This window comes from Bufo gargarizans, chromosome 6 (assembly GCF_014858855.1).
Source record: "Bufo gargarizans isolate SCDJY-AF-19 chromosome 6, ASM1485885v1, whole genome shotgun sequence".
NCBI classification, from domain to species: Eukaryota; Metazoa; Chordata; class Amphibia; order Anura; family Bufonidae; genus Bufo; species Bufo gargarizans.
The window spans coordinates 331996349-332017467 of NC_058085.1; the positions used below are offsets into that span (position 1 = coordinate 331996349).

At 46.6% G+C, this 21119-nt stretch overlaps 1 protein-coding gene across 1 annotated transcript; it reads left to right on the top strand.

The window, feature by feature from the left end:
• Positions 1-2183: 2183 nt before the first annotated feature.
• Positions 2184-20677, top strand: LOC122941495 (phospholysine phosphohistidine inorganic pyrophosphate phosphatase). The gene is made up of 7 exons (XM_044298798.1): positions 2184-2354; positions 16360-16547; positions 16775-16928; positions 19849-19912; positions 19990-20082; positions 20289-20380; positions 20469-20677. The coding sequence occupies exons 1-7, from the start codon at positions 2236-2238 to the stop codon at positions 20569-20571; spliced, it is 813 nt and encodes a 270-aa protein (XP_044154733.1). The 5' UTR covers positions 2184-2235; the 3' UTR covers positions 20572-20677.
• Positions 20678-21119: the final 442 nt, after the last annotated feature.

The window sequence follows — 21119 nt, forward strand, 5'->3', positions numbered from 1 at the left end:
ACAGAAACCTCCACTGCGCCTGCGCCGATTACGTCAGAGTGCTCCGAGGAACAGATGGCGCAGGCGCAGTGGAGATGCCGGCGCAGGGAGCGTTCAGACAGTCACTGCGCCTGCGCCGAATACAGACGCGCACGGCGCAGGTGCGAGAATTCGTCCGCTGGCTCAGAGGGAGGATCGCATTACATAGGAGATGGGCGGGCTGGAGGGACGCGCTGGGCGGCATTTTGTGTGAGTAGACCGAGCCTCTAGGTGCTGAAAAGACGCCCCCATAGCACCTAGAGGCTCATTAGCATATCACTAAAAGGCAAACGGCTGCACACAAACGTATTATAATAGCATTGTTTGGTAGAGCAGACACTAGCGGATCGCTAGTGTCTGATAGCTAATTATGTCAAAACGAGGTGATAGGAACCCTTTAATAGAACAGGTTCTGTAAACATCTATGTGGAATCAGCGGACAAAGGTGTAAAAGGAGTGCACTTCTTGGTGCTAACATCGACCTGTAAGGCCTCCTGCACACGACTGTATTTTTTTTCTGTTCCCATTCCATTTTTTGCGTTCCGTTTCCTGTCCGTATGCAGAACCATTCACTTCAATGGGTCCGCAAAAACAACGGAAGGTACTCCTTATGCCTTCCGTTTCCGTATTTCCGTTCAAAGATAGAACATGTCCTATTATTGCCCGCAAATCACGTTCCATGGCTCCATTCAAGTCAATGGTTCCGCCAACAAAAAAAAAAGGAAAGCATACGGAAATGCATCCATATGTCTTCCGTATCCGTTACGTTTTTTTCTTTGCGGACAAGATTAGGCATTTTCTATTATAGAGCCGGCGATGTGCAATCCGCAAAAGCCGGAACGCATATTGCTGGTGTCCGTGTTTTGCGGATGTGTGAATGGACCCTTATTGTATGCCTCCGTTTCCGATCGGCATAAAACGGATCACAAACAGAAACCAAACGGAAAAACGGAACGGAAACACTACTGAAACAAAAAGGCCCCTTTCACATGGGCGAGATTTCCGCGCGGGTGCAATGCGTGAGGTGAATACATTGCACCCGCACTGAATCTGGACCCATTAATTTCTATGGGGCTGTTCACATGAGCGGTGATTTTTACGCATCACTTGTGCGTTGCATGAAAATCGCAGCATGCTCCTCTTTGTGTGTTTTTCACGTAACGCAGGCCCCATAGAAATGAATAGGGTTGCGTGAAAATCACAAGCATCCGCAAGCAAGTGCGAATGCGGTGCGATTTTCACGCACGGTTGCTAGGTGACGATCGGGATGGAGACCCGATCATTATTATTGTTATAAGGGAAAATAATAACATCTACACAACATCGAACCCAAACCTGAACTTCTGTGAAGAAGTTCGGGTCTGGGTACCACAGTCGTTTTCTTATCACGCGCGTGCAAAACACATTGCACCCGCGCGATAAAAACTGAATAACGGAACGCAATCGCAGTCAAAACTGATGCAATTGCGTACCTACTCGCACGGGTTTGCCGCAATGCACCGGAACGCATCCGGACCTAATCCAGACACGCTTGTGTGAAAGAGGCCTAAGAGCGACGCCTGTCCTCTGCATGTCATATGGACTCACAGTATTGTTTCACTACCGCAGCAGACGCCCTATGCATGTTACTGCAAGGCACAGTGTTCTTCACCACTATAATGGCTCTCTGCAGCCAGAAAATAGTTGTTTTTTAACTAAATTTGCCACAAATATATTCGGATCGAACCAAATTTTTCCCAAAAAAATTGGCGAACCGGCAAATCGTCTTACCTCCTGATCCCCCTGCTCCTAATCAGAGACATCTATTCTCAGTGGCTCTTGAGATCGTGAGGGGTCCCAGCGGCCGGACCCCCAGCGATCAGACACCTATGTATGTCCACCTCCTGCCCTGGATACTATTAGGGGAGCATAAGCCTCTTGCCCTGGACAGTACTGAGCCTAATAATTCCTTGTACAGACATTTTCAGGGGATGGGTTGTATCTATTTCTGAGTTGCAGATTTTTTTAAAACTAATTTTCCCTTTTGTTCTTATGCCTTTATAAATATTTCACTTGTCAATAAAAATAAAAAAAAACACAACATTATAAATATTACTTATGTATTAAAAAAAAAAAAGTTGTTCTTCTCCAGAACTACACATCCCATGCTGCCCCGCTCCTGCCTACGTCATAGGTAGGCGTGGTCCGTCCTGCTACTACTTTCTGGAGCAGCTGGTCATGGCTTCCTGGGCCGCCGGGGTGCGGGCAGTGCTGCTGGACGTCTGCGGTGTCCTGTATGACAGCGGGGGCTCGGCAGGCGGCGCCGCCATTCCCGGCTCCATAGAGGCCGTCAACAGGTGCGGTACCGGGAGCTAGACGAGCGGGGCGTGGTTGGGAAGTGACCGGGCGGGGCTTGGGTCATAAGAAGAGGCGTGGCTTTAGTCCTGGGCTCTGTAAGCGCTGTGTGATGTAACGATCAGGTTGATGCAATGTGATTGTTACGATCTGGTGGATTGTATGGACATAAATGTAGATCCATAGCAATAGAAGCTATTTGTGATACCTCATAGAAGAGAGTGAGGATGTGTTGTCTCCTAGTACTGTATCCACAGCAAAGGGGCCACATCTGTGATTGCAGGGCCCCCCCATGATCACTAGAATAAGGGCCCCTTAGAGTGTGAATATAGCCATATGTGCCACATTCAGTCTACAGGACTAAGGGCTCATGCACACCACCGTTGCTTTTGTCCGGATCGGTTGTGGACCCGTTCCCTTCAATGGGGCCACAGATGCGGAGTGCCGTCCGCATCTGCAAGTCTGTTATGTGGCTCCGCAAAAAAGATGGAACAGGTTCTATTCTTGTCCGTTTTGCAGACCAGGATGGGACATTGGTGACGGAGTGCAAAAACATGGCGGTAGGCTCTTGTCTGGTATCCGTGTTTTGCGGATCTGCAAACCACAAAAATGGCAGCGGCTGTGTGGACACGCCCTAATGGAAATACCTGAGCATAATATTGTTTCCACGGAGCGTATGGTGTCAATATGTGGCACATAGCGGTACAGGGGTCCTGTATTCTCTATCCGTACACCGTAAATCCGTAATACAGCGCTGGGCATGAGACGTAAAGGAGCCCACACGCCATCGGTAGCCGTCCGCCATCTCTCCTGACTCCCCTGTACACATGCGTGCTCACTGCCAGCGGTGCAGAGTACAGTCACTTTTTGCGGATGAGTGCGTCCAGATTATGTCCGGATGCGTTGCAGATGCTTTCAGTGAAAACTGCGCAATTTCGTCAGTTGGTTTTGTTTGCGATCGCGTTTAGTTCAGTTTTTATCGCGCGGGTGCAATGCGATTTACTGCGTTTTGCACGCGTGTGATAAAAAACAATGTTTACAAACAATATCTCTTAGCAGCCATCCATGAAAATCGCATCTGCAAGCAAGTGCGATTTTCACGCAGCCCCATTCACTTCTATGGGGCCAGCGTTGCGTGAAAATCGCAGAATACAGAACATGCTGCGGTTTTCACATAACGCAGAAATGATGCGTGAAAAAAACAGAACGCTCATGTACACAGACCCATTAAAAAAGAATGGGTCAGGATTCAGTGCGGGTGCTATGCGTTCACGTCACGTTTTCTGTCACATGATCCATCACCATGGTGATGGATCATGTGATGAGCGCAGTGACGTCATCAAAGGTCCTATTCCTGTGCACAGCAAAGATGAAGACAGAAGTGTTTTTTGCAGACAGCAAAATACATACGGTCGTGTGCATGAGCCCTCATTTTAACATTTTTACAAGAAAAAAACACCACACAAAATTCATGCCTGCGAGTACCCTTAGGCTGGGTTCAGACCTGAGCGTTCTGAAACAAGCGCTCTGTATGCGCGATTGTACGGGCGTTTACAATCGCGCATACAGAGACAGGCGTGCACACATTGTCGCGCGTTCCCGAATATCTATGTGCGGGAACGCGCGACAAACGCCCAAAAAAAAGCTCAAGCACTTGTTTGAGCGTCTGGCGTTTTACAGCGCGATCGTACGCGCTGTAAAACGCCCAGGTGAGAACCATTCCCATAGGGAATCATTGGTTCTTGCCTGTTGTGCGTTTTACAGCGCGTAGGAACGCGCTGTAAAACGCTCAGGTGTGAACCCAGCCTTAGGGCGAGTTCACACCGCAGATTTTTACAATGTCAAAATCCCCCTTTATTCCGTTGCAGAACCCACAGCGGACCCTGCTGCATGGTGCCCCCGTATGGCAGCACATTACAGGATTATTCTCCAGTAGAATTTATGGAGGATGCCACAATTTCTTTTTTCTTTCAGATTCTTTATAAATCTCTAAAATCCCTCTGTATGCAGTCCGAAACTTACCGTACATAGGTACATGGTGCCATATTAGCAATTACTCATACTGAATAATTAAACTTAACTTCTAAACTGGTTAAAATAAACACAAAAACAAGATTGTGGTAGAAATTGGCCGTGGTCTTTTATTAAGGGTTACATAAATATAATAATACTGATAAAATCACCATAATAATTAAATAAATAAATAAATAACCAATAAATACTCATTTAAAATTCATTGAGTCCACAATTGTCCCCCCAGCAAAGCTGGGTGACTAACCCCCCTCCAATATCAGACCACGACTTCTAATTTTCTTTTTTTGAAATAATGGGCGGGCGGGCGGGACGACGTCCTCTTCTTCCAGGCTCCGCGGCGGACAAGCTCCGGACCTGATGCGACCTTCCTTAAATATTCGATTTTCCCGCCCCAGAAGTCTTACTCTCCAATCAGGAACAGGCAGAAAACAGGTACCTCAGCAACAGGTAGGCAACCAGGTACCAATCAGATTGCAGAATTAGAATCACCTCAGAAAATGTAAAATTGACATTCATTAGAATACAACAGGCGGGAAAATGAGAGAATTATAAATCCCAATTAACCCTTACCCTGATGCTCAATGACACCATGGTGGGCATTCAGTATGCCTTCTGTGCCCACTATCAGTATGAGTCCATAGACTTCTGTGGGAGCCATATAGCGGTCCTGCACAACTCGGGCTATGCGCATGAGGTTCTAGTCCTCCATGGGGGGTAGCCCTTGTGTACCTCATTGTGTGGGTTGCATCTACGTAGTGACAAGTGTACTGAATAGATGTTTTCATTGGGAAGTGTGCCCGATCAATGGAGGACAGAAGGAGATGACACTCTTATGTGAGCTCAACAAGGCCCCTGCTCGCATATGAATAGCAGGCTGGGTGGACATTTACAGCGTATTCTTCTAGATTTGCACACAACTTCTGCCTGCAGGGCCTGCCATAAAATCCTGAAAGTGACAGGAGAAGTGAGCAGCTGCCGGCGGGCGTCCATGAGGTGTCCCACCAGGCACGAGGAGACATTGGCTCCGCAGAGGGTACTGATATATCTGCCATAAAGTGATCCCGCTCCATAGGAGGCCTGGAATTTATAGACCGCGACGTTTGCCTGTAAAATGTTTAGGCCTCGTTTACATTTCTGTGTCTGTTTGACGTCCATGGAAAATCTGTCCGTGTCTCATCCATGAAGCTGTCTGTGAGGATCCATGTTTGGTCCACATTTCCTCCGTGTTGTGTCAGTGGTTAAACACGGACCCTTAGACTTCAATGGGCGTGTTTGGGCCGCATCATGGACCAACGTAGCGCTTGTCTCCGTGATTTTTACATTGATCCACGGTGAATGAAGAACCACTCATGTGCGAACAAACACATGAAAATCAATGGATACGTGTGCTGTCCGTGGAAAAGGGAAATGTGAGCGAGTCGTAACGGACGTTTTCATTTCAGTCTCACAATATAATGACAGCGGTCAGTGTAAATATATTGCATTTGTAGAGTTTGATTTATATCAATGTTCCTGGTTCGGAATCATAAAAAATGTTCTATTTCCACATCGAAATCTTTTTTTTTTTTTACTTTGCCGCAATTTTCTGTTATCTAGAAAAGTTTCTTTTAAGGGCATCTGTCAGCAGTTTTGTACCTCTGAAACTGGCTGACCTCTCTGCAACTGCTGCACCCTCTTTACTTTGACAGGACCAGGCGGGGTAGATGTCTTCACACCTGTCCCTGTCAATCAAAGTGCAGAGGACGCTTCAGTGGCAGAAAGAGCAGAGCCTTTAGGTGTAATGGTAACGCCCCTGTTGCTCCTAGAGGCTCATTCGCATAAATTAAAACCTAATTTTTCTCAGCAGTACGGACACATATGAACATGGGACCAACACAGATGTCTTCAGCCGCCAAGTGCACATGTAACAGGTCAGCCAGTGTCATAGGGACAAATCTGCTGACAGATGCCCTTTAGGGTCTATTCACACATCCGTGTGTGTTTTGCGGATCTGCAAAACATAGACAGCGGCAATGTGGGTTCCGCATTTTGCGGACCACACATTGCCGGCACTAAGAGAATATGCCTATTGCGGACAAGAATAGGACATGTTCTATTTTTTTCAGGATCGGAATTGCGGACCCGGAAGTGTGGGTCCACAATTCCGATCGGGGCCGCACGACCTGAAATGTATGGGTCCGCAATTCCATTCCGCATTTGGTCCACAATTCCGATCGGGGCCGCACGACCTGAAATGTATGGGTTCGCAATTCCAAATGCAGAATGGAATTGCGGATGTGTGAATGGACCCTTAAAGAGGATTTCTGGGAGCAGTATATTGATGGACTATACTCAGTATAGGTCATCAATATCCGATCAGTGGAGGTCCGATTTCTGGCTCCCCATGCAAAGTTAAGTCTGATGTACCCCATCGCCCTGCTTAGCCCCACTCTCAGCTTAGCAGTACAACCTGGGCACTTCTGCTGCTGCTTTACAGCTCGGAAGGGCCCCCCTCCCCCACTGGGCCCCTATGCAGCTGAACCGGCTGCACAGGTGATATGTCCGCGCCTAGTTTAGAAGTTTTAATTTGCTTTTTTCAGCCCCCTTATCTCTGGGGCCTCAAGCATTTGCTTGGTTTGCATGGTGGCAAAGTCTGCCAATGCATGCCAGCCTGGTGCTTGCCAAACGGGCACTCTATTGGCATATTTCAGATGAAGAGATATATCCAACATTTGTGCTAGTAGCTTTCCCCGCTCATACACCGAATGTAGGGCCTAACTGAAGGGTCTCCGATTTCATATAGAAATCATAACATGTTTCATTGGAAGCCATTTTGCAGAGGTATCCGGTCAAAATTTGCACTGAAAAAATCTGCATTGTGTGCATGAGAATTTGAAATTCTCATAGAATACAATGTACATGACCTACGGTGCGGAATTTTCCGCATGCAAATCCCTTACCCTAAGTTCACACCTGAGCGTTTTACAGCGCGTTCAAACGCGCTGTAAAACGCTCAACACATGAAAACCAATGCTTCCCTATGGGAATGGTTCTCACCTGGGCGTTTTACAGCGCGTACGATCGCGCTGTAAAACGCCCGACGCTCAAACAAGTACTTGAGCTTCTTTGGGGCGTTTTGACGCGCGTTTGTGGCCATAGGACACTGCAGTCAATGACACAAACGCGCGTCAAACGCGTGTTTACTATTACAAAAAACGCGCGTCAAAAACGCGCGTTTGGGAAACGCTCAGGTGTGAAAGCAGGGTTAGGGTAAATGCACACGATCAGGATTGTGTGCGGATTTGGGTCATGTACATTTTATTCTATGAGAATTTCAAATTCTCATGCACACGATGCAGATTTTTTTCGATGCAGATTTTTAAATCCGCAGCATGTCAATTTATTTTATTTTTCCTGTCCAGATTTTCTCCATTCACTTCAATGGAGAGGGAAAATCTGCTTGTAAATCTGCACCAATTGATGTGGATTGACCGCACGGATTTCAGTGCGGATTGTCCGCATATACTGTGAATCCTGAACATGTGAATTTAGCCTTACAGTTCACATAGGATTGTGTCCACCTCTCAGCTGAGCTCAATGTCATGTGCACAGAATGGCAGTCGCAACGATATCGCCGTTTGTTCGTGAATTCAGCCAACAAAATATACTGGGGGAGATTTATCAAAACTAGATATTTACCGAAATCACCATCTACTTTAACTACAAGAAGGTAACAAACCGTCACCTGCCAGGAATGTAGTTTTCGGGATCCTCTACCCCATATCTATTACTTACCCCAATAAACAGGATAGTTGCTGATGAGTCCATTGTTTCCATGTAATAAGGGAACAGATGCCCAGATCACAGTTCAGATCCTGCCGGCAGCCGATTAATGATTACATAGCGCATCGGCACGGACGCAGGTAATTGTTTCCCCAACACAGATGTTTGCTGGAAGTCGTAAAAGATCAGAAGAGGCGATTGTGTGCTGGAATTAGGATGACATTAACCTCCTGCCATTCAGTGGGTTACACCGCATGTAATGAGCAGGAAGGCGGCCTGGAGGTAAAGAGCGCCGGCTCGGAGCTACCGGAGTGTGCGCCGCTCCTCAACACCCTCCATTTGTGCTAAATTCTCCCAAGTGAGTTTGGATTTCTGAGAAAAAGAAAGGTTTAGGACATGCTTACTAATGCAAATCTTACATCTTGACTTGAGGGGTTTTTCGTAAGTAGTCTTAAAAGTTTTACCTAGAAGTAAGAATATTTTTTTGGGTTGTTCACCCCTGCTAACTTTTTCTTCAGATCCCCTAGCGTGGGCGGACCGCGGTGGTAATCATACTTATACTCCATTACTGCCCCTCTGGCTCCGCAGGTCCCAAGTCTCCCGCCCTCAATCATCATCTGTTTTAAAAGCAGTGACATGACCTCCACAGCCAATGACTGGCCGCAGTGTTGACGTGTCATCCATGCAGTACCTGACCCAGTCACAGCAATGGAGCTTGGCAGCTGAAGGCATCTGTGTTGGTCCCATGTTCATATGTGTCCACATTACTGAGAAAATGATGTTTAAATATATGCAAATGAGCCTCTAGGAGCAACGGGGGCGTTACCATTACACCTAGAGGCTCTGCTCTCTCTGCAACTGCCTTGCTCTCTCCACTTTGACAGGACCTGGCATGATGACTTTTTCATTGCCTGTTCCTGTCAAAGTGAAGAGGGCGCGGAAGTTGCGCAGCAGTGACTATTTTATTGTACATATGTTTTTGTGCCGTGCCAGGGAATGACGGGGGCACGCTGCAAAGGTTCCGTTTGCTCCCCAGTTAAAGGGGTTGTCTGCTTTATTTATATTGATGACCTCTCCTCAGGATAGGCCATCACTATCAGATAGGCGTCGGTCCGACCCTCGGCACCCCCGCCGATTAGCTGTTTGAAGAGAAGGCCGCACTCCGTATGAGCGCTGCTTTACCTGCTCGTCGTCGCAAGCGCTGTGGTGAGCAGCAGTGATGGCCAGTTCGCAGTGTTCGCCGACGATCTGCCATCTTTATTCCCAAGTCCGGCGATGCAGAGGTAAGTCCTTAACTGTGCCTGCGCTGCGAGCTGTTCTGAAACACATGCGGTCCCCGGGAGCAGGCAGTTCCGAGAACAGCCACCGGGGGCCTTCATCTGGCTCTTCTCGGAACTGCCTGCTCCCGGTGACCGCATGTGTTTCGGAGCGGCTCGCGGCGCAGGCACAGGTAAGGACTTACCTCTGCATCGCCGGACTTAGGAATAAAGATGGCAGATCGCATGTGTTCGTGGGCGAACACTGCAAACTGGTCATCACTGGTGAGCAGTGTAATTATACCTTAACGGTCCCACAGAAGTGATGTGACTGCTCATTGCTGCAGTGGCGATGGCGAGCAGGTAAACAATGAAGAGGAGGCAGCGCTCGCATGGAGCTTGGCCTTCTCTTCAAACCGGGGTGCCGGTGTTGGCCGCTGCCGGAGGATAGGTCATCAATATAAATAAAGCAGACAACCCCTTTAGGGCTCATGCACACCAGTCGTTTACTGTCCACAATATGGGCATTGAGCGCTTAAAGGGGTATTTCCATCAGAGACATTGGGGGCATATCACTAGGATATGCCCCCATTGTCTGATGGGTACGGGTCCCACCTCTGGGACCCGCACCTACACCGAGAACAGAGCGGCAAGAGTGGTGGCTGGCCGGCCACCGCCAAGCGCTCTCCCCATACAAGTGAATGGGAGCGCACTGCGCTTGTGCGGCCACCGCTCCCATTCATTGCTATGGTGCCGATAGAAATAGCCGAGCGCTGGCCCCGTAGAAATGAATGGGGGGGGGGGTACATGCGCAGTGCGCCCTCCGCCACCTTCCCCGCTCCGTTCTCGGTGTAGGTGCGGATCCCAGAGGTGGGACCCGCACCTATCAGACAATGGGGGTATATCCTAGCGATTGGCCCCCATTGTCTGTGATGTGAAAACCTCTTTAATGTGAATTTTGTTTCTTGAATCAAAGGGTCACTTTAACACATCCGCCTACATTGGCCATTGATCCCACAGTTATGTCTAGTTCTTTCTGACTATTCGGAGCTTTTAATAATCCCTAGACTCGTGTTGCTGACGTTTTGAGATAAATGCACTTCAACCACTGGTGAGGTTCGGTCGTCACCATCTTCTAGTTGTCCCAGAGATCATGGTTAGGTCTCAGAACCTATACATTGATGCACTTCCAGCTCTTTTCTCCAATGATTATGATGTCACTAGACGGGTCTTGCATGTTCTGATGATGTCACTATATCGTTTTTCAGAAGCATGGTTGAAGTAAATGACGACATGTAGTAGACTGTCAGTTAAAATTTGGTGTTCAGGTGCTCATCTATGAGACCGTGACTGCCAAGTGTGTGGAGATGTCTTCTTCTGCATATTCCAGGGTGGGTGGGCGCTCATTGGGGGTGTTCACTGTGACATGAGAGAACAGATGCTGCCTCGCTCCCTTCCTCCTGTCGCCCTCTGCTCACTGTTCTGAGAAGGTCGCATAGTCATTTATTAGGGATAATTGGTCCCTCGTATGCTTTGCTCACCTGCATCATTACCCTCTAAGTGTGCCGCACTTCGCTGCTACATTAGTAACGTGCGCTGGGACCTCGTTATCTCTTTATCCAAATGGCCTCATTTAAAACGAGAAAAGCTCATGTTATGAAGGGCAATTACACATTAAGTGTTATGTGTTATTTTCATCTGTCTGATGGCCACAGACAACCATAGAGATGCGTTTAACCTCGAGCTGCCGAGGCATCGGGTGCCACAAGGGCTAAACTTCTGCAGTCGCTTCCAGGTTCTGCACTGGTGCAGCGTACACTTGCCCTCGCCGCTGACATTGTCCCCATAACTTTCCCATTGTTATAATATTTCCAGTCCAGATCAAGTACATCGAATGGGTTTTTATGGTTTTACATGGTCCGATGGGTGAATAAATAGTACTGTAATTATATCTGGGTTATTCATTACTGTTTAGAGCTCCTACTGTATTGCACTGAGCACAGGAGTGTCCTGTAGCCATAGTGCATTTATACCCATCTTTAGTCTATGAGCCTTCATTAAAGGGGTCTTCCGAGAGTCCTCAGGATAGGTCACTAATATCAGATCGGCGGGGGTCCGACTCTCTCTGCACTGCTGTTTGAAGAGGCTGCGGTGCTCCGCTGAGTGGCGCTGCCAGTGATGTCATGTTCATCGGTCACGTGGCCTAGGCACAGCTCAATCCCATTCAAGTGAATGGACCTGAGCTGTAATACCAAGCACAGCCACTATGGAATGTACGGCGCTGTGCCTGGCGAGGTGAGAGGAGGCCGTGGTGCTCAACAAAGAACCGCGGCCTCCTCAAACAGCTGATCAGCGGGGCTCCAGTGTTGAATGCGTGCCGATCTGATATTGATATGTCATTGATATCAAAAGCTCAGAAAACAACATTTAATCCAGTTTTTGGGAAATTCTCATATAATGGGTGAAGCTAGAAAATGGCATCTGTCAGCAGTTTTGTACCTATGACACTGGCTGACCTGTTACATGTGCGCTTGGCAGCTGAAGACATCTGTGTTGTCCCATGTTCATATGTGTCTGCATTGCTGAGAAAAATTACGTTTTAATATATGCAAATGAACCTCTAGGAGCAACGGGGGCGTTGTCATTACACCTAGAGGCTCTGCTCTCTCTGCACTTTGACAGGACCAGGCAGTGGTCCTGTCAATCAAAGTGCAGAGGGTGCAGCAGTTGCAGAGAGAAGAGCCTCTAGGTGTAACGGCAACACCCCCGTTGCTCCTAGAGGCTCATTTGCATATATTAACCTCTGTAGGACACGGGGTGCACAGGTACGCCCTGATGTCCTGCTACTTAAGTGCGGCGGGCGGTGATCGGAGCAAGGTGCCTGCTCAAATCATTGAGCAGGCACCTTGGCTAAATGCGCAGGCACCCCGCCCCAAAGCCCCCCCCCCGTGTCGCAAACCGCAAGTCAGTTCAGACCTGCGGTTTGCGGCTTTTCATGTTGCGGCGGAGGTGCCATCGGGTCCCCGTGGGGCTGTTGGGGGGACCCGATGGCATGGAAGGCAGCACGATGCCTTCCTGTGACGAACCTGTGAGATTCAGCCCTCTGGATCTTACAGGCCCCGGAATCTGTATGAGTAATACACACAGTATTACTCATACAGCCAATGTATTCCAATACAGAAGTATTGGAATGCATTGTAAAAGATTTGACCCCCAAAAGTTGAAATCCCAAAGTGGGACAAAAAATAAAGTGAAAAAATAAAGTTTTCCCCACCAAAAATTTAATTTTTAAAGTAAAAATAAACAAAAACGTAATTTTCCCCAAATAAAGTTAAAAAAATTAGTAAAAAATAGGGGGGAAAAAAGTAGACATATTGGGTATCGCCACGTGCGTATCGACCGGCTCTATAAACATATCATATCAATTTTTTTGTCACCTTACATTACAAAAAGTACATCAGCAAGCGATCAAAAATGAGCCCCTAGATACACTGGGGGCGTGTCCTGACTATGACGGAGTGAACACGCATCGCTGAGAGAAGGGGTTCTTCTGCCGGTTCCGTTAGTACCCTCACGGACGTGAGGCACAAGGACATCCAGCAGTTTTTTGCTCTGGAAGGCCAGAAGGTAACGGGCCGCGACCCGGGCGCCACGGCTCTCCCACAAGCTGCGCGCGAACTGAACATCGCTGCACCCCCATACAAGCCCTTACATACTCCGAAGCCAGCGGAGAAATCCGGGGTTGCCCACCGCAATATGATCCAGCCTCAATCGCCTGCTGTAAACCAGAAGAGGGACTCACCTCCTCCGGCCCACGTTATGTCTGGCGGGGACACTAGGCCGGCGCCATCTTGCCAGGCCCCACGAGACTCCATGCCGCCGGCTCAGGCCGCACAGACCCCGCAGAAACCAGCTTTATCCCAGGCTATCCCTCCGACGGACACAGAAGATCCGCCTTGGGACTGGAGAGCCCATGACCGACAACTGCCGACCAGGCAAGAGATGGAACAGTTTATTGCGCGCCTTGAAACCTCCTATAAGCAGGAACTCCATACCCTGTCCACCAATTTACAAATGGTGGAGGAGAGGTTGGACGATGTATCCTCCCACCAGGCTGAATTGTCCTCCCGCCTGGACATGCTAGAAGATAAAGGTGTGCAAAGGGATCAGCATATTAGCCAGCTCTATCGTCTACATGAAGACGTGGAAAATTGTAGTAGGCGCAATAATATCAGGCTGCGGGGCCTACCTGAAGCTATCCCTACAGCTGATCTTATTCACACCCTGCAAGAACTTTTCTTGCAGGATCCGGATCCTGCTAGACCCAGGGATGTGATATGTCGCCTGCACTACTACTCCATTAAAGAAGAGATCATGCGTAAGGCGCGCAACACAGCCACGATTGAGTTTCGGGGAGTCCATATCTCACTTCTACAGGACCTGGCTCGCTCCACGTTACAACAGAGAAGGGCTCTTCGCCCTCTGCTAGAGTGCCTCCGTGAAAGAGACATTCCCTACATGTGGGGCTATCCGTTCCAGTTGGTGGTCAGAAGGGATGGCAAGCGCTATGAACTGCGTGATCCGTCTGAGTTAGCTGATTTCTTAGCAGCGCTGGGCCTCCCTGATATTGAACTCCCCGACTGGACTATTACTCCCCCGATCCTGTCGAGATTCTCTGTTTGGAAGGCTACCTCACCAGGATGTAATAGAGGGGTGGAAGATAGGAGACTGCCTTCTTGATCGTTCCTCTTAGTTGCGATTTGAGGAGTATGCTGTACCCCTTTACATAGTTTTTCCCATAAGGTCTCTGCTGGCTGAAGTCCAGCTCCCATGCGGCAGATTTTTCTACTAGATCTGGTGACATGGTTCCCCTCTCCCAAGAAGGGGTAATTCATTTCACTAGGCTCCCCTACCTTACAGTTTGATCTCCTGTTGCTGGGTCTCCTGTTTGTTTGTTGGGGATTGGTACCTTTTTATAGAATTGCCCCCCCCCCCTTTTTTGCCCGCCATCTTTTTAGGGCGCTCAGAGGTTTAGTGCGGGTTATGTATACTCTCAGGCAGGTCTCTACACCTGCTGTTGGAAGACAGTTCCCTGATTAACGTTTTTCGTTACTCACCTCATTTCCGAGGTTTCCTTGATACCTTAGGGTGTCTTCCCTGATTGGGATTGTGTCTGCAGTCTTTTCCTTTTTTCTTTTTGTGGTCTTGTCTTGTCCGATTACTTTTTCCCTTCCCCCATTTTTTTTTTTTTGTCTCTAGTGTCCTTGTGTGATTTCCTGTTGTATTGTCTTACCGTTGTGTGTTTTCCTCACCCCCGTACCTGCCACCGATCCTGTCAGGGTCTCTCTGTAATTTGGTCATGGCGCCACCAATCAATCAGAGGGTTGAGATCAAATTGGTCTCCTTGAATGTAAGGGGTTTTAATATACCTGATAAAAGAGCAAAGATCCTAGCTGGTTTGCAGAAAGAAAATGCTCAGATTCTACTTCTCCAGGAAACACATTTTAAGACGCACCATGTACCAAATTTCAGATCCAAGACGTACACCACAAAAATGAGCCCCTACCTGAGACAATCGCTCAAAAAATATAAAAACTATGGCTTAGAATATGGAGACACTAACGCTAACAGCTTTTTGTTTTAATTGTTATTGTGTAAAACTTAAATAAATAAAAAGTATACATATTAGGTATCGCAGCGTCTGTATCGACCAGCTCTATTAAAATATCACCTAACCCCTTAGGTGAACACCGTAAAAAAATTAAAACTGTGCTGAATAAATCATTTTTTGTAATGTAATAGCAAGCGATCAAAAAGCCATATGCCCCCCAAAATAGTGCCAATCAAACCGTCATCTCATCCCGTAAAAAAAATGAGCCCCTACCTAAGATAATCGCCCAAAAACTGAAAAAACTATGGCTCTCAGAATATGGAGACACTAAAACATGATTTTTTTTGTTTCAAAAATGAAATCATTGTGTAATACTTACATAAATAAAAAAATGGTATACATATTAGGTATCGCTGCGTCCGTGACAACCTGCTCTATAAAAATACCACATGATCTAACCTGTCAGATGAATGTTGGGGACCCGATCTGTATTATTTTCTCTTATAACATGGTTATAAGGGAAAATAATAGCATTCTGAATACAGAATGCAAAGTAAAATAGTGATGGAGGGGTTAAAAAAAAAAATAATTAACTCACCGAGTCCACTTGATCGCGTAGTTGCGGATCTCTGTCTTCTTCTGTAATGTTGAGCTGCCGGCTAAGGACCTGTGGTGACGTCGCATTACATGATCCAATCACATGATCTCTCACCATGGTGATGAACCATGTGATTGGACCATAGTGACGTCACCACAGGTCTTTTGCCGAGTCCTGAAGATAGAACAGAGACCGGCAGCTATGGAGCAGGTAAGTTAACCTTTTTTTTTCTTTTTTAACCCCTCCATCCCTAATTTACTTTGCATTCTGTATTAAGAATGCTATTGTTTTCCCTTATAACCATGTTATAAGGGAAAATAATAAAATCTACACAACACCTAACCCAAACCTGAACTTCAGTGATGAAGTCCGGGTTTGGGTCTGGGTACCAAACATGGCGATTTTTCTCATGCGCGTGCAAAACGCATTAAAACGCTTTGCACTCGCGCGGAAAAATCGTGCATTTTACCGCAACGCACCCGCATCTTATCGGGCCCTCACACGCCACGCTCGTGTGAAAGAGGCCTTAGAGATGACCACCCAAAATTTCAGCGAAAAAATGGTCTTCTAGAAGGCTGGTCATCTCAGGGAGAAAGGTCAACATACATGAGATATAAAGGAATTGAGAATTCCACCACCAAAACATCTGGTCTAGATCAAGACTGGTCTTCTCAAAGAGGTTTGGCTGTTATGTGCTTTTACTGAATTGGATTTAATCAACCTAAGTTCCTGATCTTCTTTACCAGGATCCGGCAAGCTGGTTTGAAGTTGCGATTCTGCACAAATGAGTCTCAGGCCACGAGGGCTCAGTTTGTCCGTAAACTGCAGAAGTTTGGATTCAACATATCCGAAGACGAAGTAACTGCTCCGGGCCCCGCTGCAAGAAAGCTGATGCAGGAACAGGGATTGCGCCCTCACTTACTGGTCCATGACGGTGGGTGGAGAGTGCGTCATATCAGGACTGGACAGTGATAAATAGCTCCGTAAACGCAGACGTGTGCCGCTCCTTATTTTATTATCTATATTGCATGTGGAATCGTTATTTGCTGGTCTACCAAGCCGGTGGAAAATCATGACGAACCCTGACGCGTTCTCGGTAATGGAATAGCTTACCTGAACAGATCAGAGAATGATACCTACATGTCTATCCCTTTCCTCCAGATCTGCTCCCTGAATTTGACTCCATTGATAAATCCGAACCCAACTGTGTTGTGATTGGAGACGCCGCCGAAAACTTCTCCTACCAGAACGTCAACCGAGCCTTTCAAGTGTTACTTGGCCTGGAGAAACCCGTGCTCATATCTTTAGGGAAAGGGTGAGAGCTTCAGATTTTATGTGCCCTTGGCCTTCTCTATGATAATTTTTATGTTCCCTTCTTTTTCTGCGTTAAAGGGGTTGTCCCATGAAGAACTCGTATTCCCTATTCACAGAATAGAGGTTAGGGGTGCGACCACTGGGGATCCCACCAATCACGAGCATGAGGGTCCCATGTTCTCTTGTTTGAAATGGAGCAGCGTTCACACGTCTGCTACCACTCCATTCACCTTTTTTAGGACTGCTGGCGTTAGTATGGGCCCCACCGACAACTTATGTTTTTATGAAATCATTGTACTTGGATGACATATTTTTCAAAGGATCTCTGTTAATACTGATGCACAGTGCAAGAAATGCATCAATGTCTTCCCCTGTGCAGCATGTAACACCCTGCTGATGAATCTGGCATAGATAAAAAATGGCAGGTTGAAACTTTTTGAATTTTTTGTATTATCAAGTCGTCAAATATACCCAACTTCATGTACCTAGTGCAGTCTGAATGTACTATTTCCAGTGCATTGACAGATAACTGACATAACTGTACTGATAAAGCCTCATTCACACGTCTGTGTTCAAATCCGTGAAAAGGTGGTCAGTGATGCCTCTGTAAAGGATCTGTGTTGGGTCCGTGTGTCCGTTTTTTGCTGTCCGTGTGTCATCTGTGTTTCACTGACACTGAACAAAATAATTTTCGAAGCATCTCTTCCTAATGATCTGTGAAACACGGATTGCATCCGTGTTGCATCCATGGTTTTCACGGACCCATAGACTTTAATGGACGTGATGGATACGTGAACATGGACAAAATAGAGCATGCTTCCGTGCTAAAAGCACTGACCTATGGACCGTCCTAAAATCACTGATGTCTGAATACACGCATTAAAATGAAGGGGGCGTGTGCGGTCCATGGAGAACACGTACAGCACACGTACGTGGAACACTGACGTGTGAATGAGGCTTAAATCCCCCCTATACACTTGCACACATTCAGCAAAGTGTGTTGTCAAATGCGGGATGATGGCGGCGGTTTATCCCTCTTGAGAACCAAAGGATTGGGTTTGAAATTGAACATGCTCGATCCTTCTTTGTTTTTCCTTTATGCCTTTACATAGCAGATTACAAAACTGACCGCCCGCAGCTACCCCTAGACATTTACAGTATACATGTAAAATATAGGGTGGTTGTGCACACCTCATTTGGAAGAATACAATTAACGTATAGAACAAATGTATATTGATTACAATTTTATTCCAATAGATGTATGGCAGTATCCAATGTGCAAGGAATCTCAGAGATATACAAGGGCGGACCAAGAATATCTCAGATAGTCCTCAAGTGGTTGTATAGACCTCTGACCGTTCCAAAAAACTAAAATAATATTATAAATTAAAATATTTAGAGTAAGAAATGTGGCAATTCTCTTCAAATGGATATAATCCTTAACCAGAATTCATCAATGTAGTGATCAAAAATTAATCCACAATTCTACCAGGTGGGAGCAGTAAATAATATCCGCAATGGGACCACAAAGTAAAAGCACAAACGTGAGATGTGTAATAAAACGTAAATACATAAAAGTGAATCCACCTAAATGTTATAGTAAATTCATAGAAGTGAGCCCACCTCTAAAAAATCTAATAGAATCATTCGTATAGGTATAAGGTATTTCCACCTATATAGGGGAAGTTCCACCTGTAGAAAAAGGGGAAGGAAGAGGGAGGATTCCACCTCTATATAATATAAAACGGTGTGTGAGGGTTCCTCCAATCATTACTTCATCCACAGCGGAATTGCAATGGTTAAAATGCAACAAAAGGTAAAAAAACGTTCATCCACTATAAAAAAAAAAACCGCACTATCTATTGCAATAGATGGATTTGAATGTTTCCGATTGTGTGACAATGTGTCACTTCAGTATTGAAATGAGGTATCATACACTGAAATACATTAGTGATTGTTGCGGCTTTCAACGGTTCCTGCAATTATATAAGTAATCTGGCTAAAAGGTAATGCCCTTACTCGCAGTTCGATGTCTCGATTGGCAGTCTTGTAGTACAGCGGAGGGTCGGCCAGTATACTACGTGTCTGCCGCAGGTGATATTCTTGGAGTCCCGGTATTTAGAGCAATAAGTTGGTACTGTTCGTGCCTGTGGCCGCGGCGTCCCACGTGCCTACAGCGCTGACGATGCTCTAATCTTTCGGCGTCTCCTTCTAATCTGGAGTAGTTGTCAGAGTTGCAGGGTCCAAATGCTGGTCGTATCAGGTACCGCTTGAATAATAGACGTTAGAGCGCTCTAACAGAACCTCAATAGTGATGAATAGCGTCTGGTTGGGGGTCCTCACCATACGCGTTTCAGAGATCTCAGTCTCCTTCCTCAGTGGCTAGGAACGGTCAGAGGTCTATACAACCACTTGAGGACTATCTGAGATATTCATTGGTTTACCCGATCTTGGTCCGCCCTTGGATATCTCTGAGATTCCTTGCACATTGGATACTGCCATACATCTATAAAACTGTATTCTTCCGAATGAGGTGTGCACAACCACCCTATAATTTTGCATTGATCTTTTTCTATAGACTGGGTGTGTCTATATCAGTTGGGGCACCCATTCCATATGCAATAGCCGGATGAGCCACTACAAACTATATTTACAGTATACAGCTATCATTGAACTCAAAGGAAATGGGCCCCATCATTCCTGTATACGTCACTGGGACCCTAGTTTCCCCCTCGGCTATTTGACCAGCACTCCAGTTAAACTCCTGTTTGCTGTGGGGGTGCACCTGGAGGGCTGGGGTATCATGGTGCCCCATTCTAACAATTGGTGTGCACAGACCCTCACATCTGCCTTTGGTTTGTATGTGGTCCTGTATCGGCACAGGTTTGCTATATAATGTAATGAATGTTTTTTATTCCCAGACGCTATTATAAGGAAACTGACGGCTTGAAGTTAGACGTGGGGGCCTACATGAAAGCTCTGGAGGTAAGCGTGCCTTTGGTGTTGTCCGCACACACCAGACATTATTGCACTTCAGTAATTCTCCCACTTTTGTGTTTCAGTACGCCTGCGATATCACAGCGGAGGTTGTGGGAAAGCCGTCCAAGAACTTCTTTATGTCTGCACTGGCAGAGATGGGAGTGCAACCACACGAGGTAGTATATGGCGGCATTGTGTAGTGCTCTTGCCCATGTAGTAGTATGTGCCCTATATTCAGCCCACGTGGATGACATTAGGTCCATGACAAATGTCAGAAATGAATGGGACCTCCGCTAAACTGTGAAAAATGACGGAACGGACGCGGATGCACACAACGGTCGTGTGTATGAGGCCTTATACTGTATACTGAATTGCATTGCAGGCCGTAATGGTTGGAGATGACGTGGTTAATGATATCGGAGGGGCACAAAGCTGTGGCATTCGAGGCGTGCTCGTCAGAACAGGGAAATACAGGTAAGCCAATGACAACTATGTCTTAGCTCTGCTGTGACGTACACACGGACATCTGCATAAAATATCCTAAAAACGTCTTCTCTTCCAGGCCTAGTGATGAAAGCCATCCCCAAGTGACTGCTGATGGATATGTGGATAACTTGGCCCACGCTGTCGATAACCTCCTGGCCTCTAGGACAACTGGACAGTGACCCCACTGTGTTCTTTAAAGGGGTTTTCTAGGATTACTATGTCTTTTAATAAATATGCTAATGTGTTTGCTTACCTTAAATACAACTATCCCATGCTTTTATTTTATTTTTTTGGGCTCTCCTGAACCGTTTTCATTGTGTACACCAATCACTCTGGTTGTTTCCATCCTGTAGGTAGCACTTCCTGTTGCTGTATCCAACCAAACCCATGATGCACTTCTCTAGCACCGTCCCTTTATAATGTCCAGCTAGTTTATAGCTCCTCCCACCCAGCTGTTAACATAGACACCCCCATACAAATACCCCGCCCATGGACATAACATCACAGGAAGTAAGAAGGAGCTCCATGGACACAGTCATGTGACCACAGCCCAGAACAGGAGATAGGAGCAATAAAGGTAAAATAAATACATTACAAAATTACAGCTACCATCATAAATCATCTTTTTAAAGGTTGTTGATGCAATCCGAAAACCCCCTTTAATGCCTCCTCCACTCGCGACTAATACTGTATTTTTCACCCCATAATACACACTTGAAGAGGAATG